General features: G+C 44.4%; 1 protein-coding gene across 2 annotated transcripts in view; it reads left to right on the forward strand.

Annotated features, from left to right (window-relative positions):
* The window catches only part of PAX5 (paired box 5), a 226,902-nt gene that overhangs the window by 152,012 nt on the left and 56,342 nt on the right, over positions 1-18,548 (forward strand). For both annotated transcript variants that reach the window (XM_074994011.1, XM_074994013.1), the window contains one exon: positions 16,921-17,022. In XM_074994011.1, coding sequence (XP_074850112.1) covers positions 16,921-17,022 — 102 coding nt within the window. The remainder of the gene's footprint in view (positions 1-16,920; positions 17,023-18,548) is intronic.

The following is an 18,548-nucleotide window of genomic DNA, read 5'->3' on the forward strand; positions in this document are numbered from 1 at the left end:
TATCATGAGCAAAAAACTATTTGATACATTTTTGTACTTACTCCACCACAGCTGCTAAAAATCTATTTTAACTTATTAAATTATTTTACGAAGTAATACAACAAGCCCAAGTGCAATAATTAAATAAGAAAAGTTACATGTCTGCTTCCCAGCAAAAAAACTTAGCGTTTGTTTGCTGGGTTAATAACAATAAACGCCTGTCTTCACAGGCACACACACGTCGTATTATCACACATGTATTATCGGTAATCATTGCGTTTTACTCGCCAAGTCGCACAAGCGCATATAACGTCTGACACATGCGGGTTTCGATTCGACTGACTGTGTGTGGCGGGCGCGGGAGGTGAAGTTAACACTGCGCTGCGCCCTCCCCTACACAGCGTTCCGTTGTCGCCTATGCAGTCCGCGCTCGAGTACTGCGCAATTGAGTCATGAAAAATATCACTAAAAATCACATAATAATGTTAAAAGTTTACGATCTTGTGGGGCCACATTACTAGCTGTCCAGGGCCACGGGTTGGACACACCTGGTCTAAGGCCATCCACAGTAGCTGTTTGTCTGGCCTGGTCTTAAAAATCTCCAGTGATGGAGATTCCAGAGCCTCCCTAGGTGATTTATTTCAGTACTTAACCACCCTGAGAGTTAGGAAGTTTTCCTTAATGTCCAACCTAAACCTTCTCCTTCTCATCATCACCAACAACCATGGGCTCAGCACCTGTTGGTATCTGATGCCTCTCTCACTATTTCCTTCCGTCTTTCCCTGTCCAGTTCAGAGTGGCGCTGTTTCTGTAGACAAGCTCTACACCAATCTACTATATCATCTACCCATTCTCTGTGGGGTCTGCCTCTCCTATTTGAACCATCCACTATGCCAAATGCCAGGGTTGTGATTTTTGTTCATCATTCATTTTGCAAATATGCCCAAATATCTGTATCTTGCATTTTATAACCTTTTGCAGTAGGTTCTCTTTTGCAACTTAAGCCCACTGCTTCTTGTCCTGTCCTCAGAGGCTAAGGAGAATAATTTTTCTCCCTCCGCCTTGTAACACCCTTTTAAGTAATTGAGAGTTGTTATCCTATCCTCTCTGTCTTCTCTTTTCCAAATTAAACAAAACCAGATCTTTCAGTCTTGCCTCAGAGCTCATGTTTTCTAGACCTTTAATCGTTTTTGTTGCTCTTCTCTGGATCTTCCCCAATTTATCCACATTTTTCCTGAAATTTGGCACCTAGAACTGGGACACAATACTCCAGCAGAGGTCTAATCAGTGTGAAGTAGAGCTGAAGAATTACTTCTCATGTTGTGCTTACAAGATTCCTGCTAATAAATCTCAGAAATTGCTTTTTTGCAACAACGTTATACTGTTGACTCATATTTAACTTGTGATCCACTATGATCCCCAGATCCCGTTCTGTCTTCCTAGGGAGACATTTCTATTTCGTGTGTATGCAACTGATTCTTCCCTCCTAGGTGGAGTACTTTGCATTTATCCTTATTGAATTTCATCCTATTTACTTCAGACCATTTCTCCCATTTGTCCAGATACTGTTGAATTATAACCCTATTATCTGAAGCACTGGTAACTCCTCCCAGGTTGGTATCATGTGCAAACTTTGTAATTGTGCTCTCTACACACTTATCTAAATAGTTGATGAAGATATTGAACAGAACCGATCCCAAAACTGATCCCTGAGGAACCCCACTTGTTATGCCCTTCCAGCATGATTGAGAACCATGCTCTCTGAGAACGGTTATCCAACCAGTCATGCACCCACTTTATAGCAGCACCATCTATATTGTATTTCCCTAGTGTATTGATAAGAAAGTCATGCATGACAGTATCAAACGTTTTGCTAAAGTCCAGGTATACTGTGTCTGCTTCTGCCCCCTTATCCACAGGGCTTGTTATCCTACCAAAGAAAGCTATCAGGCCGGTTTGCCATAATTTGTACTTGACATATACATGCTGATTGTTACCCATCACCTCATTATCTGCCAGATGTTTGCAGATGGATTCCTTAATTATTTGCTCCATTATCTTTCCCAGCACGGAAGTTGAACTGACTGGCCTGTAATTTCTTGGGTTGTCCTTCTTTCCCTTTTTTATAGCTGGGCACCATATTTTCCCTTTTCCAGTCTTTTGGAATCTCTCCTGACTTCCATGACTTTTCAAAGATCATAGGTAGTGGCTTGGATCCCTCCTCCATAAGCTCCTTGAGTATTTTAGGATTCATGTAATCAGGCCCTGGTGACATGAAGACATTTAACTTTTCTGAGTCATTTTTAACTTGCTCTTTCCCTATTTTAACTTCTGAGTCCACTTCCTTTTCTTCATCATTCACTGTTGTAGGCATCCAATCACCACCAACCTCCTTGGTGAAAACCAAAGCAAAGATATCATTAACTGCCTCTGCCATTTCCACTTTTTCTGTTATTGTTTTTCCCTCTTTATTGTTATCCTTTCTGTCTCTAGCTAGATTGAGCTTGTTTTGTGTCTCTGTCTTTCTAATTTTGCCCCTACATACTAGTGCTATTTGTTTATATTCCTCCTTTATATTTTGACCTAGTTACCACTTTTTATAGGACTCTGTTTTGATTTGTAGATATTTGGGATCTCCTGGTTAAGCCAGGTGGTCTCTTGCCATACTTCTGATCTTTCCTACCCGCTGGAATAGAGTGCGCTAGCACCCTTAGTAATGTCTCTTTGAAAAACTGCCAACTCTCTTCAGTTGCTTTTCCTCTTAGTCCTGCTTACCACGTCACGTTACCTATGAGCTCCCTGAGTTTGCGGAAGTCTGTCTTCTTGAAATATGTTCTTTGTTATGCTGTTCTCCTTCTCCCATTTGCTTAGAATCATGAACTCTATCATTTTGCGATCACTTCCACCCAAGCTGTCAAAGAGTTCCTCTGTTTGTTAAAATAAAGTCCAGAATGGCTGCTCCCATAACAGCTTTCTGCACTTCTGAAATTAAAAAAAAAAAAAAAAAGAAAAGAAAAGAGTCTCTGAGGCATTCCAGGAACTTGTTGGATATTCTGTGTCCTGCTGTGTTGTTTTTCCAACAGGTGTCTGGTAGCTGAAGTCCCCCATCACCATCATGCTCTATGGTTGGGATGATTTTGTTAATTGTTTAAAAAAGCATATCCACATTTTCTTCCTGGTTAAGTAGTCTGTTGTAGACCCTGTCATGATAACACCCTTGTTTTTACCCCTTTTAACCTTACCTAGAGACTCTCAACACTTCCATCTCCTACATTCATCTCCACTTCAGGCCAAATGTACACATTTTAATATATGGCAATACTTCCTCCCTTTTCCCTTGCTTATCCTTCCTGAGCAAACTGTACCCTTCTATACCAGTGGTCCAAGCATGCATATTATCCCACCAAGTCTCTGTGATATCAGCTATGACATAGGTGTATTTATTTACTAGCAATTCATCCTGCTTCTCCCCCATACTTCTGCATTTGTATACACACAAGATAGCAATTTCATTTTACTGCACCCTCCGCCCCTGCTGCTTCCCCCAGTCCTACTTTGTCTCTCCTTTATCTCTGCTATTGCAGCCTATGCTCACTGCAATTTCTGACCCACCTCCCAAGTTCCAATGGTTTTTTCACTTACCTGTAGGCTTTGGTCACATGTCCCTGTCAAACCTTGTTGAAAGCCCTCCTTGCTGGGTTAGCCAGTCTGTGTCCAAATACTCTCCTCCCCTTCCTTGAAAGGTAGATCCCATCTCTGCTAAAAATGCTAGTTAAAATATCATGGAAGATCAGGTCCATTTGAATATAGTAGGGTTGATATGGGGCCATTTGGTCAAGGCATTCTTGTTGTGCAGCTTCCTCAGGTGACTTACTTGACTTAAACCCTTGTACTCCAAGTGGAGCATAGGTCACCTACAAATCTCCTCCACTTCACTCTGTCCTGGGACAAAACTTCTAGCTGACTCCAGGAGTACCCCAGTTGTTGTCCTTTAATCTCAGTAGATCTTTTCCATGTTGTCCAAGGTCTTCCTCACTTGCGTTTTCCTTGTGGGTTCCATGTGCGAGCTTGACGGACTGTGCTGAATGATGGTTTTCTGAGAGTGTGGCCCAGGCATCCTCACTTTCTTCTTGTGTGTCTCAGTGACACAGAGATCTATGCCAGTGGGATCTCCAGCTCCTGGAAGGGTCACCCAAACTGAACAGGTCAACGAGTAATAACCAGAAAAATTTGGATCATATCTCCCCGAGGTAAAAAGGGGTTGGCTTAGGGTTAACAACCCTAGTCATTAAAAAAAAAAAAAAGAAGAAGAAGAAGAAGCTACAGAAACATCTCTTCCTCACGTACCTCTTCCTTAAATATAAACTTGCTCATACCACTTGTTTTGTTGCAGAATTAGGGAAAAGAATCTGTGGGCAGTATCCACACGAAACAGGTCTCTGACCAAGAGCCCCTGAGCAGACTCTCTTTCCCCTAAGTTACAAATAAGATCAGGTTACACAAGGTCACTGCTGTTAAAGTTGGGAGCAGACTCTAACTCTCCCATTCTAAAGAGCCACGTGGTATCCGCTCCAGCACAGTACCATTTGAGAGAATTTGTCACATCAATCTGTTTGTCACATCAATCCATTTCTCACATCAATCTGTTTGCTTGTTGGCCTCATAACATCTCTGAATACTGCACAATGTTTCCTTCAGAACCAGCATGTCCCTTTCGAGTGCTGACTTGCCAGGTGCATGAGCTCTGGTGCAAGTGGGATGAGCAAGCATTCTGCAAATCATGGCCAAATTCAGCGGTTGGCCCCTGTGGATGCTACCTGGCGGGGGGGCGGGAGGGGAAGTGACAAAAGAGACAGCCCTCCCCCACTTACTCCAGTGATGTGCAAGGAGCCATGAAGTGCTATCAGAAAGGCCAACCTTACAAATCACAGAAAATGCTGACCCGGCAGTCAGCTCTTATTTTTTTCTAAAATTTTAAGATTGTCCAAAGGGTCTAACTAGCCCCGGACTCTTGGAAGGTTTTTGGTTTTTTTTTCAAAGCCGTGACCTACGTGGAAAGGCTGAAAGAATTGGGCTTGTTTAGTTTGGAAAAGAGAAGATTGAGGGGAGACATGATAGCGGTTTTCAGGTGTCTAAAAGGGTGTCATAAGGAGGAGGGGGAAAACTTGTTCTTTTTGGCCTCTGAGGATAGCACAAGAGGCAATGGATTTAAACTGCAGCAAGGAAGGTTTAGGTTGGACATTAGGAAAAAGTTCCTAACCATCAGGGTGGTCAAACAGTGGAATAAATTGCCAAGGGAGGTTGTGGAATCTCCATTGCTAGAGATATTTAAGAACAGGTTAGGTAGATGTCTGTCAGGGATGGTTTAGACAGTGCTTGGTCCTGCCATTGGGGCAGGGGGCTGGACTCAATGGCCTCTCGAGGTCCCTTCCAGTCCTAGTGTTCAAGGATTCTATGACCTTCAGGGATCCCAAAATATCCACATGCCACCAATAATGGGACCCCAGCACCAGCCCTGCCTGTGAGAGTCATCATGTCTCCACATAACGGAATTTCTGCGTTCAGTTTGGTTAAAGCTGGCACTGAATTTCTGTTTAAAATCAGGTTTTGCACCCTCTCAGCAATCCTCCAGAAGATGACAGGTCAGCCTGATACTAGGCAAACCAGAGACCCGAAAGCAAGTCTCATTGACCATTCCTGGGGGGAAGCCAAAATGGTGCTGGGGTTGCTTATGTGGCAGGAACTCTGCTTTAACCACTCAGCCCTGATGCCTCATTGGGAACTGCTGAGAGGAAGCCTTGTCAGGTGGCGATGGTGAAATTTCCGTGCGATGAATGGGCAAGGGAGCTGCCAGAAGTCCTGTGGTTGAGTAAATGGACTGGATCCAGGGAGACCTGGTCTCCTTTTCTACCATAGCCTCACACATTTTTGGAGGTAGGACTAATTTTGGCCCCCTCCTCCCCAGGCCTCAGCACCCCGGCTTTAAAAAGTAGTCCTGGGGGGACTGAAAACCCAGGCACTGTGCAGGGGGTGGGGAGTGGTGCTGGAGGGGAGTGGAAGCCTGGAGCTTTTGCAGGCAGGGGCTCTCGAGCTGGCTAGTGGGAGTTACAGAAAGAGCAGGAGGGTTGGGACGGGGCAGGGTAAATGGAGAGATCCTGGTCTCTGCTGCGCATGGGGAAGTGAGGGCAAGGACTGCTGTGGCTGCTTTGCGAGGTCTCTTGTGATGGAGCTTGGGACCCTGAAGTTCCATGTTCCCAGAGGGCACAGGGAGCAGGCCGTCATTTTCAGCAGCCTCTGCGACCCAGCCCAAGCAAGGATGTGCATACGTGGTGTGTGGGAAGGCACAAAAAGACATCGTAGCTGGCCTTGCAAAAGTATAACTTCTGGGTGTGGCTGACAGGGAGCCCCAGGTGTGGGACTCTGCCGTCTGGCCAGTGACAACATCAAAAGGAGGCATGTGAAAATACTTGGGAGCAGGGTTCCCTCTGACTTTCTACAACCATGAATGGAATAAATTTTGTTATGTGCACCAAGGTATGTGTCGTGTGCACCACCAGTGGAAACAGGCTGGCTGTGGGTACTCTGCCAGTCAGAGGGGTGGCGTTTGACTCTCTCATGGTGGGAGGAACTTACAAGGAACATTGCTTTGTGGGGTGGGCGGCAGTCCCTGTGAGACTTGAATGATCAGAAATCTAAACCCTGTGCAGCAGAGTTCACGGGGTGGGGTGGGGGGCGGGGGCAGGGATCCTTCCTGTTCTTAGAACCATGGCACAACAGGGTTGCACATGTGAGCATCTCGTTGCATAGGTGTTTGTCTTCAGCCCTGCTAAAACTAGTTCAGAACCAAGACCTGCAGCCAGTGTGTTCCACGCTCCTGGTTCCTTGTGCACTTTGAATGAGACACATTCACACTATGGGGCTGAGCCTTCATGGCTTGTTCACTGACTTCAGTGGGTATTTGGATGCACAAGGCAAGCAGGACTGGGCCTTGAATGGATGTAAGCTGCAGACTAGAACGGTGTATGCTGTTTCAGACCAGGTCCTTTCCACAGCTGACAACTTCGTGATTTGGACAAACATCGGCTAGGGATTTCTCCAAGCATCAAACTCATTTTTTCTTGTGACCTATTTGAAATTTGAGCCCTGGTCTCTAGAGAGGGAAGATTAGTTCATTAACCCAGAACACTGTCTAACCCCTGACGATGTTCCTGCCTGCATGGAAATTTCATGATTTCCCTAAGTATGAGCTAGAGGATAAATGCTTAGATGCCTCCTAGTGCAGCCTGTAGTGTGTTCCTAGGGATGGGAATGGCACGATCCTCCTTTGTGGAATAGCAGAACAATGTTAAATGGCTTTGCAGTCGTCCTTCCCACCACCTGCACCCTGTGCATTGTCTAATGGATCCTTGGCAATAATTAATTACATCTCTTGTGGATTCATTTCTTTCATCCTGTTACTGGCAATCAGGTAGATAAAAGGAAAAAAATTGTTGGTGCTCTGTGGTATTAAAAGTGAAGGGTTTTCATACTGTCAGGGTAATGAATTCTGCAAGGGTTTCAAGCGCTGGGCTTGGGGGAATCTCTGTGTCATGTGTCCAGGAGTGACAACCCCCAGTGGTTAATTACTGCCATGGCTGAGAGCTGAGCTGGTAGGAAAATGAGAAGTTCATTATGAGTTAAATCTGAAGTTAATTGGATTCACGTTTTCGCCCATTAGTATACAAAGATACACCTCAAAGTGCTTTTTAAGTTATTAAAAAAAAAAAAAGTTATGCTCTGGCAAGACGGTGCCAAAGGCTGCCCCTGGTTATTTAAACCTGGCTTTGATACCACGAACTTTCATGTTGCCTGCTGGACTCCATTTGCACAAACCACTCTGAGGTGTTTGCCTGGGGAGGCCCCAACCTTTGTAAAAATGTCTCCTGTAGGTGATAGTCTCTGCTCAGAGGAGAGAATATTGTTGATCTTTGGTAAAGCTGGTTGCAAAACTGAAGTTTTTCCCCAGCAGACAGTTTTGAAGAAAATGTTTTCCTGTGTAAGATTTTACCAAAATATTTTTTCTATAAAAAAATTTGAAATGAAGCTAAAGGAAAATTTTAATTGCAAATCAGGCTTTTCATTTTGTTCTGTTTTGAACAATTTCAAACATTGTTTTTTTATTTTGGCTTTCACATTTTCAGTCCTTGTCCTTGCCTTGGTGCATGGCCCTCTTTTACTTCTTGCCTCCTTTTCTGCTAACTGAAGCTATGGGAGAAAATTACACAGGGATGAAAAGGGAAACTGTTTTCCCCTCACTTTTTAACCTTTCTACTTTTTGATGTGGGGGACAGCGGAGATGGAGGGGAAAGCAAAAAGGAGAGAGAAGGGGAAGAAAGCCAAGCTGAAAACTGAAAGTCAAAATTGGAATGTGGCTTGTTTTCAAAAACTGAAATGAAGTAAGATTTGCACGAGTTGATGAAACAAAGCCTCATTTCAGGCTGTGTTTGTCCTGAAATTGGAATACTTTGTCCTGTACCTGTTTTTGCAAAACATCTTGAAAGTAACGGAAGCACCTTTCATGCAACACATTTTTTCTATTGAAATGTTTCACTCTCCTGTAATCTTTCTGTTTTCTGATTTTCTTGCGAAGGATTTCTGCCTTTCACAGGTGTTCTACGAGAGTTACACAGGTGTTCTGGGCCCAAATTCCTAGAGCAGAACGTAGAGGTCTCCATTTTCAAAGTTGGCAAATGATTTAGGGAACTTTGATTTTTGACCATTCTGACTCTTGGAGACATCTTTGAGGAGTCTCCAAAGCAGTTGTGTGTCCAGAATGGAGTTGCCCAGGATAACCAGTTACTCTGAAAAGTTTTGGGCCAGGAGACTGCATAATTAAGTAGGGTTACCATATTTGAATGGTCACTGTGTTATACAGTAAACTCTTTCATACTGGGAGGTTGCCAGATTGTCAAATGTTCTGGATAATAGAGAGAAGTACCTAGCAATGCATAACACTAAAGAAAAAACAAGATTAGATATTAAGAAACAAACCAAAATGTATGCAAAGCACTTTATTTACCAATAACAGTAGTATCGTACACTGTAAACTTAAGACTGTATTTGCTGTATTGATGTGTATTTACTTTCACTGTACACTACTTATGGAAAATGTAACTGAAATCTACTTTTGGTTAAAATGCTGGTTCTTTGAGAGTTCTAGATGATGGAATGCTGGATTCGAAAGAATTTACTGTAACACGTGAATACAATGTGAGTTGGTAGATACTGATACAAATACACTCCCTCCCAGGGGTGTCCTAGTTTTTGAAAGTTCAGATATGGTAGCCCTAAATTAAGGCATCTTTTCCCCTCACTCTCCACACTTTTGCTCTGCCATAATATGAAGCTCTAAGGGAAGCAAGCACATACAAGCACCATGTTATAGAAAGGCCTGAAAGCTCTGAAAAGAGGCAGTAGCAGCACATTTCCCACTGCACGGGAATACAAGGAAGCCCTCCGTGGATGTGAGTTCTCTCTTTCTTGCATTGGGTATGAGGATCGGGCAGGCAGGGCTGGAAAGCTATCATTCCACATGGCCTGTTCAGCTGGCAGTCCTCTGGTTGGCCGGCTAAAGCACGCTGCTAGAAGCAGCAATAATATCTACTCCATGCATGGCTGCCTAGAAAAAGACAAGATCTGCATAGGCATAGCAGGGTAGACAATGGCAGCACAGCTCCTACTTGAGGCCATTGCAAAGAATTCCCCCAGACACATGTCTTCGGTGGAGCTTATGAACACTACTGCGTCAATGAAAAGATCATCTGAACTGGCTTGAGATAAATCTGCTTCAGGCCCTCCAGTACAGGGGCAGTCAGTTATTTTTTTTAGATCCAATAATGGTCATTATAATAATAATGATAATGGTGATGATAATAAGAGTAATAATAACAACAACAATAATAATAAAGAAAAGCAAATAGAAAGATTTCAGGGTCCATTCAAAAGTGTCTGCAGTCTCCATTTGTCCTATGGTCTGTGAATTGCTTACCCCTGCAGTGTTTATGTACAGTAAACACTTTCATATCCAGCAGCCCCGGTCCCAGGAGGTTGCTGGATATTCAGATATTCTGGATAATAGAGAGGTATATCTAGCAATGCATAACGCTAAAGAAAAACAAGATTAGATATTAAGAAACAAACAGAAATGTATGCAGAGCACTTTACTTACCACCAACACTAGTACTGCACACTGTAAACTTAGCCTGTATTTGCTGCATTTGTCTTTACTTTCACTACACGCTACTTAAGGAAAGGGCAGCTAAAAGGGATTTCTGGTTAAAATGCTGGTTCTTTGAGAGTTCTGGATGATTGAATGCTGGATTTGAAAGAGGTTACTTTACTTGGTATTGTTTAGGTTATAAGGCAAGTTTCTATGGGCATACAACAGACTTTTTGCTGTGATTCGTACAGTATGAGCACATGACTGGTTCTCAGTACACTACTGATAATCATGACAATAAGGCAGTGCAAATCAAATAAACCCAGACCACCAACTACCTTTAACGGCAAACTTGAAACAATTAAGCAACAGGCTCATTGAACTGAGATTAGATCACAGCTAATGATCAAAGCAGGACTTACCCCTGTATTCATTTTCTTTTTTATATAAAGTTCTGGGATAGAGGATCGTCTTTGTTATATTTGTGTACAGCACCAAGCGTAGTGGGACTGGTGAGCTTGACCCTGAGACAAATGTGATTATTGTTAGTACTTTATAATGAAAATGTGCACAATAATCTAGCATTGGATGGAGCTATATAGAATAAACCCATGTAGATTGCTGCCTCAACGGCTAAATGAAATAAATCATTACTGTCCTCATTGCAGAAATAACATTATGATTGAACTGTATGAGTGCATGAACGAACATCTCATGATCCATTGTCACTGTAGTGTATTTCAAATATACCTTTACTCTTCCAATACAGAAGCTATTTGTAACCAAAGCCTACACTGATGCACACAGATGAAACCCTCTATTCTGAGGTTGCATCAGTCATGACATCCTGGCTCTGTGCTAAGGAACTCATAGTCACTGCAAGAACTAGAGTTGGAGATTGAGAAGGGGCCTGATAGAAGCCCTAACCCTGAAAAACTCTTGTGCCTGAAGAACTGCACATAAGGTTTTGTACTGTTACGTAATGTCTTTGCAGGATCAGAGTGTTGGCTCTTTAGCAGAGGGAGACATGCCAGCGGGAAAATGGGTGGTTTGTTGTTGTGGGAAGTACTAGCTTTTAAATGAGAAATAAAGTGAGAGACAAGGTGGTGTCCACCTCCGATCACCCTGGGATACTATTCATGTGTAACCATTATCCCTCAGGTTGTAACTTGTGCTTGGTGCAGGGAGCTGTATCATGCTGACCTAAATTCCCTCTACAGTTTAGCTTTGATCAGCTTTTCTCACTTCTACTCTGAAAATATTGGATAATGTTGTGGCGGGTGTTAGTTGCTACATTTCGTCTCAGACATAACTACATTTCAACATGCAGGTGACAGGATTCCCATCTCCACTTCCAGAAAATGAAAGTGTCACATTCCTTTGCCTGTCTACAGCACTTTTAAATCCATCCGTCTCAAGCAGTTTACAGAGGAAGCTTGTTGTCCCCAAATGAGAGGTGGAGAAAACAAGGCACAGGGAAGTGGAGTGATAGGTGAAGATCTCTCAGCTGCTCAGGAGCTGGGCAGGGAGTAGAGCCCCAGTCTCCTGGTTTCTCACATAACTATCAGAGTTTCTCAACAGCTGTTTTACCTGCACATGTGGTGCCCATGTTTTTAGAGGCAGAGTGACTTATCTTCTGTAAGCCATTACAGAAAAGGGATGTAGAGATGTGCTCTGATCCTCTACTTGCACTGCTTTACCCAGATGCAGTTTCTGAGGTTATTGTTTTTAAACTACCTCTGTATGTCTACGTGAAATCAACTTGTATATTTGCATGTCTCTTGGTATAGTAAAATCTTTACCATTGGTCTGTAGCCATATGGTACCATAACAAGGATGATCTACAGTTTCCTTGGAACCAAAATAGGGTGAACCCCCCTAATTCTGCAGCAATTCTTGGAACAAAACAGGTTCCTCCCTAAGAATCATGCCATAGAGCAGGGGTGTGCAAACTGTGGGGCATGAAATTTCCTAGGGGAGCACAGCATGACCGGCTGCCAAGTCTCAGGCTCATTCAGCTCCTTACGAATGCTGTAATGTTACTGATTTAGGTCTGTGTATTCACATTTCTACACCATTTCATAAGGGTTTTACATTTTACAGGCTTATTTCCTTACATGTGCCAAAAGGGTTGGTTTTCATATGAATATAACCGAAATTCTGTTGGTTTGGATGACATTAGACAAGCTGGGGGAGGGGGGTGATAATTGCAGGGATGAAAAATGGGGCCTGACATAAAAAGTTTGCTCATCTCTGCAGTAGAGGGAGTCACTGCATTGCCACGGGGACTGCAGCCAGGCAGGTTGGAAGCAGCTAGTTAATTTGCAAAATGTAAACAGGTATTTGTCAGCTAATCAATCCTCTGGCTGGCTCAGTGTTTTCAGTATACTGTAGTCCTCTTCGCAGGGGAAAGGAGTGAGCTGTGTGCCTTTGCTCTGTCATTGACAGCGACATACAGTCAGCCCTGACATCAGGTCGTCCTTCCATCCCCAGCGAGGTTGGGGAGCTGTGCAGACTGCTGGCCAGGGCTTGAAACGGTGGTGGGACAAATCCACAGGCTCCTACAATCTGTTGTATGTTCCTTTGTTATGGAATTTCCAGGGCTGGGAGAACCTCAGCCAGAGTGGTCACCTCAGGCCTTTGTTCTGCTCTTCTCTCTCTCTCTCATTTTAGAGTTTAATGAAAAAGAAGCGCTCACATTTCTGGCTAACACCCATCCTCTCCTCACAGTCCAGGGTTGATTGAACTGAGAATAATTCAGTGAGCGAGCCCAGTCTTTTCCCAGGCCCAGTGAAACTCTTCAGAAGGGGACTTGTTTGCGTGGAGAGTGGATGGTGGTGTGCTTAAGGCCTGGGCCTACCAAAGCTAGTGGTGGATCCTAGTCTAGCGCTCTCGGTTCCTTGTTAGGTAGGCCAGCTTTGCTGGGGACTTGGGTACCTAAAGATGCAGACAGATGCTGATGCACTTTGAAAAACTCGCTAGGTGCTTGTCATGAATCTTCAGGTGACTAAAAATCTTGGAAAAATCTTTGCCTCCACCCCTCATCTGTTCAACAGGGATAGCAGCACTTCTTGGGGCGGCTTGTCAACGTCTCTGGAAGCAGTTAGGGGCAGGGACTGCCTCTTGCTATCTGTTTGCACAGTGCCTGGTGTGAAGGGGCCTGGCTCACAGCTGGAATTACAGTTCTCAGGAGTCTGATTGCTATTGACAAAATCCAACCTGTGGGACTGTCCCCAGTTCCTGCGAAGCCTCTGAGACCAAATGGAGAGGGAGGGAGGCAGAGGGTAGGGCAGCCGCCAAAGCAGTTCACAGAGTTTTGTCTGGATCAGAGACATTGGCTGCTGGGCTCCTGACGGCCCAAGCCCACAGCCTGCAGCATGGTGACACTTCCAGAAATGTTAATCAGCTGGTGATGAGCATGTCCCTGGGGTGTGGGCCACAGGTGTCCAGCTTCCCTTTCCCTATGGCATGCCGGGAGGGAGAAGCTGGATTTGAAGAGCAGTTATTCTGCCTTTTCATCAGGACAATGAACAGATAATTGGCTGCAACAAAAGCCAAATTCTATTGTCACACTCAGATCAAAACCTTCCAACTTAGGTGCCTAAAGTTACTTGCCTGAATCCACAGTCAAGTAGTTGGAGAGGAGCTGGCACCTGTGGAACCTGGAGTCACTCTGCACCTCTGAAATGATCCTGGACATATCTGGCTTCTGGCGAAAGTGAAGTGGAGTGGAACTGCATGCATGTGAACTAGGAGAGGGGTGGATTCGGGGTAGTGAGTGGGATACAGCACAGCAAACTAGGAGGTGCAGCACGGCCGTTCTCGAGGCTGTCATCACAGGTCCAATTGCTGATGTGGCATTGCATTGTCTTGCTTGTGGACCCAGCCAGGGGACGAGGGCTGGGAGGTATCCCTTCACATACCACTGCCCTTTCCGTAAAGAAAGGTGTATCTTACAGAGATGGCGGAGAGTTTTCCAACTTTTGATTTTTTTTAAAATTTTGTGCCCTCCTCACACTCCAGAAGTAAAATATTTTGATGCAGTTGTCACCACGTCCCTCTCATGTTTCAACCAGCTCTCCTTCTACCTTTCCCTTATTGTCATATGAAAGAACTTGTAATTATGTCGAAAATAAAGCAGACCCCTTAAAATAGGAAAATGGACATAGCTGGAATGGGTCTGACATATTCGACTTTTCCCTGTGAGTCCAGCTGTGGCAGTGCTCATGAATGGTCATTTATTTTTTAAAAAATTAGGTATTTGTTCCAGATCATATTTTGATCACCCATGAAACCATTTGCCAGTCTCATTGTAATCTCCAGTGGTGTTTCATCAACCGGATGGAAGCAACACATGACAGTCTGCTAAAATAAAAGCTCAGAAGTCAGCAGTGAGAAGAGGGCATTTAGGAAATATGAAATCTACTGACGCCTCTGAAATCAATCCACTGTCCCATGTAACACATACAGGCATTACAGATACACACCATGCTCCATCTCCTGGGTGTAGGCAGAGTTCACCGATGCACACGTTTTGCCTGGTGGTGGGAACTGACCCCTTCCCAGGAAAGTCAGTGGGGTCTTTATAAAAATTAAATTGTGTTTGAGTGACAGTCATTTCTTAGTTAAACTCAGCCCTCCAGACCTGTGAGGATTGGAGACGCAGGCATTTTGCAACTGGGAACCGTATCTCTGTCTCACCTTTGGATCACTTAGCCCTTCAGAAGAGGCAGTAAGTCACCACATTAGCAGCCTGGCAGGTGGTGCTAACCGCACCTGCCTAGAAGGAAGGTCATTTCTGATTGGTGGGCTGATTTAAAGCCTGACCGTGTGGAAGGCCTGTAAAACCCTCAATGTATCTGCATGGAGTAATTTGTTATCGTAACTGTGCTAATACACTTGTCTTTGGAATTCTTGCATTTTCGTCAGCAAAACAAATGTCAAAGCATGAGAAATCCTTTATGGTTCAGATAAAACCCTTATTAGCCTGCTGTTTATTTCTGGGGACGTTCCAAGCCTCACCATTCATAGCTAGATCCCAGACAGCTGTGCGTTCCCAGGGCCCGTGAAACTCCTACAAATTACAGCGTTCAGCCTTTGAACTTGTGTGGGAGGTCAGTATGACAGATGCAGCAACAAGGGGAAAACATTCGGATCTGCGATAACAGTTTGCTTGTCTAATTAAGGGTGCATGATGAGGGCTCTCTAGTTCTGTTAAACAAAAGGAGCAATGGTGCTCATTTCCACCCCCACCCCTCTCGTGCGTGCTAGGCTAGCAGACTGGCCAATGTGGCCAGCGTGGCTCTGTGGTCCCAGGGAGAGATGATCTGACATCACTAGTACAGTATGTGGTATGTACTGTTACAGAGCAGCAGTCATGACAGCCACTTTGAGGATTTGTCATTGGAATATCAGGGGGTTTTAAGCTTCTGAGTTCAGCATCATGGACTGAGGCAATCAGAACCTCACTTGAAGACACAGGTCTCAGAGACCTGCCCAAGGTGACACAATGTCTATGGAAGAGCTAGGCCCAAAACCCAGAACACTGGGGCAGCCGCTGTAAGTTCACAAGACCATCCAGTCTGGATTCTTACCGGGGCAGCTGCAAGTTTTTTAATTTTCACTGCTAAATTTCTGAAGTCAACCAGGGAACTACCTTTATGTATCTCTGTGATACCTAGAAGTCCTGCTTTGTCTATTTCAACTGGTGAAAAAGGTCGCTGTGGGGACTTGGACTGAGAATGCAGAGTTTTGGCCTTACTCTTATATGGGAAGTTTAGAATTAACGCTACAGTAAATAAAAATGTTCCTGGTAGTCTTTTGTGTTTCTATCTCTTGCCTTGGTGTAGCAGGCAGCCCGATAAACTAAGACCGTTAGGGGTGTCAAAGCCTTGAACTTAAGAGAGAAAGAGACAGACAAGCCCAAATCAGCCTGTGCTGAACCTCTCAGCATGTGCTTGGATCCCAAGGCCTGGAGTGATAGAAATGGTTTGCTGAGGTCAGAGTAGTTTGATTTACAAAGCAATGACTTGGATTCAGTGGCATGTCTGCACGTGTGTTTTGCCCTCTAATTGTACTAAGAGTAACACCCCATTTTCAGGTCTGCTGCTGAGAAAGAAGAATTCAGTACTGTTATCCCTGTTTTACAGATAGGGAAATTGAGGCATGAGTGGTCACATGACCTGCCCAGAGTCACATGTCCAGGCCATGAACAGTTGCCTGCTCATCAGCATCTGAGTGTAATGCACAAGCCACTGAACCTCACTGGCTCTCCATGGGTGGGGCTACCCCAAAATATTCCCCATAATGAATTTGCAAGACCTCTGCAAGTCTGTCCTTATCCTGGTATCAGGGCTTATTCCTAGAACACCGGCTAGGCAAATGCCATTCAAATTGCTGACGGTTCCCACTTTGTGACTGATCAGTTCCAAAGGCTCTACGTTTATTTTGACAAAGCTGAGCTTCGGAGAAACGTGGGAATAGGAAAGGAGAGCAGAGTTCACACTGGCTTGCCAGCCTCTGCGCTAAGAGCTGTGTGCTCTCTCACTTCCAAAGAGCTTTGTGGCAGCTTATAAGGAAAGGAATTGTCTTGGCTCTCCCTGCCAAGTTAAAAATCCCACTTTGGTATTCACTGTACAGTTATGACAAATGCCTGGCCTGTGTTCTGGGTGTTCGGGGAAATGGGAAAACATGTCTAGCTGTTGTGAATGTTCACATGGTGATTTGTTGGTTTGATTTTTCAGGTCGTGAATTGGCAAGCACAACCCTCCCAGGATACCCTCCCCACGTCCCCCCTGCTGGACAGGGCAGCTACTCTGCTCCAACACTGACAGGAATGGTGCCTGGTGAGTCTATTTCCCTCCTCCCACTTCTCCCCGCCACATTAGAGGGCTTTCTGGGGTTCGGCACTGGTGCCGGCAGAAAACAGAACTGCTGGGATGAAAAGAGATGAGCAGATGCAAAGCAGGTCTAAATAAATAAGCCAGCCCCTCTCTGGCACTAGTGAGAGCCTAACTTTTGTACTACTAGAGCAAATTCAGTTGCTGCATGGGTGTTTGATACATGACTGTATGATCCGATCACATTGGGATGGCTTCAGACTCCTCTGCACCCAGTCAGCAGGAGGATAATTTTTATCAGTGCTTTCTTGTTAAGCAAGTCACATGCATTTGTGCCAGTTGCCTAGAAGAGCTGCACTGTGGCAAGTGGTAGTTGGACTGGAAGTGTTCAGGTGGTTACTTAATGAAGCACAGCATCTTAACAGCTACTGAATTTCCCCCACCCGTTTTCCGATTTTGGTAAACTCCTTCGGTGTGTTTTTGAAATAACCCCCGCCCTGTGGTGGGAGCTGCTGATCATGTGCTGGGAAAACAGTGAGGAGTCTTGTAGTACCTTAGAGGCTAATGGATTTGTTAGGCATCAGCTTTCATGGGTAAAACCCACTTCATCAGATGAACTGGAGTGGAAGTACAAAGGCAGGTATGCAGGTAAGAAAATTACTGAAAAAGAGAGAAGTTACTATCCATGATAAACCAGGGTGATCAGTCAAGGTCACCATGGCTATTCCATGTAGCTGATGAGGAGATATGGATGTCCATCGGGGGGGGGAGTTGCCTCTTTAGAGTGTTAACCTATTTAGGTCTTTATTGAGGTCTACTTGTATAATTTTGAATGTGCAGATGAGCGCCAATTCAGCTGCTTCCCTTTGCAATTGAGTTCTGAAGTTTTTTTTAGGAGGATGGCTACTTTTAAATCCTTTACTGAATGTCCAGGGGGCACATCTACTGGAGGGCACTCAGGCTTCGCTCTTCAGAGGTACTTCTGTACCTAGCTCTCGTTGAAATCAAGGGGATTTAGGCACCTAAATGTGTTTGAGGAGCTGGACCCTCAACCCCTTTGGAAGTCAGCAGTAAGTGAGCATGCCTTGATCTCCTAAGAGGCATCTTGTAGGAGGAAACCCCCTAAGAAGACAGCTCGGTTATCCATTATTAGCAAGTTTTGATCCACAGTTATTTATCTATGATTCTAGACACTACGGCAATACTGTTGTTACTTTAGACCTACAGCTAGTGAGAAGGCCAGAGACAGAGGGGGTTCCAAAGAGTGTTATGTTGTATTTACTCCTAGGTTTTACATATAAGTATGAGAAAAAACACTGACTTCAGAAGACCTATGTGGATTTAGAGCACCTGATGATCTGTCCCTGCATCTTTGATCCCAATGTTAAGGCCATTGCTGCTGATTAGGGAATATATTAGACTGGATTGCAAACCCAGAGCATGCAAAAGTTATGAGTCAAGAATTTTTTTAAATAATGGGGATTTTTAAAATAATAATGCTATTTTTATGTGCTTGCTGGGTTTTGGTCCTT

This window comes from Carettochelys insculpta, chromosome 5 (assembly GCF_033958435.1).
Source record: "Carettochelys insculpta isolate YL-2023 chromosome 5, ASM3395843v1, whole genome shotgun sequence".
In the NCBI taxonomy this organism is placed as follows: Eukaryota; Metazoa; Chordata; order Testudines; family Carettochelyidae; genus Carettochelys; species Carettochelys insculpta.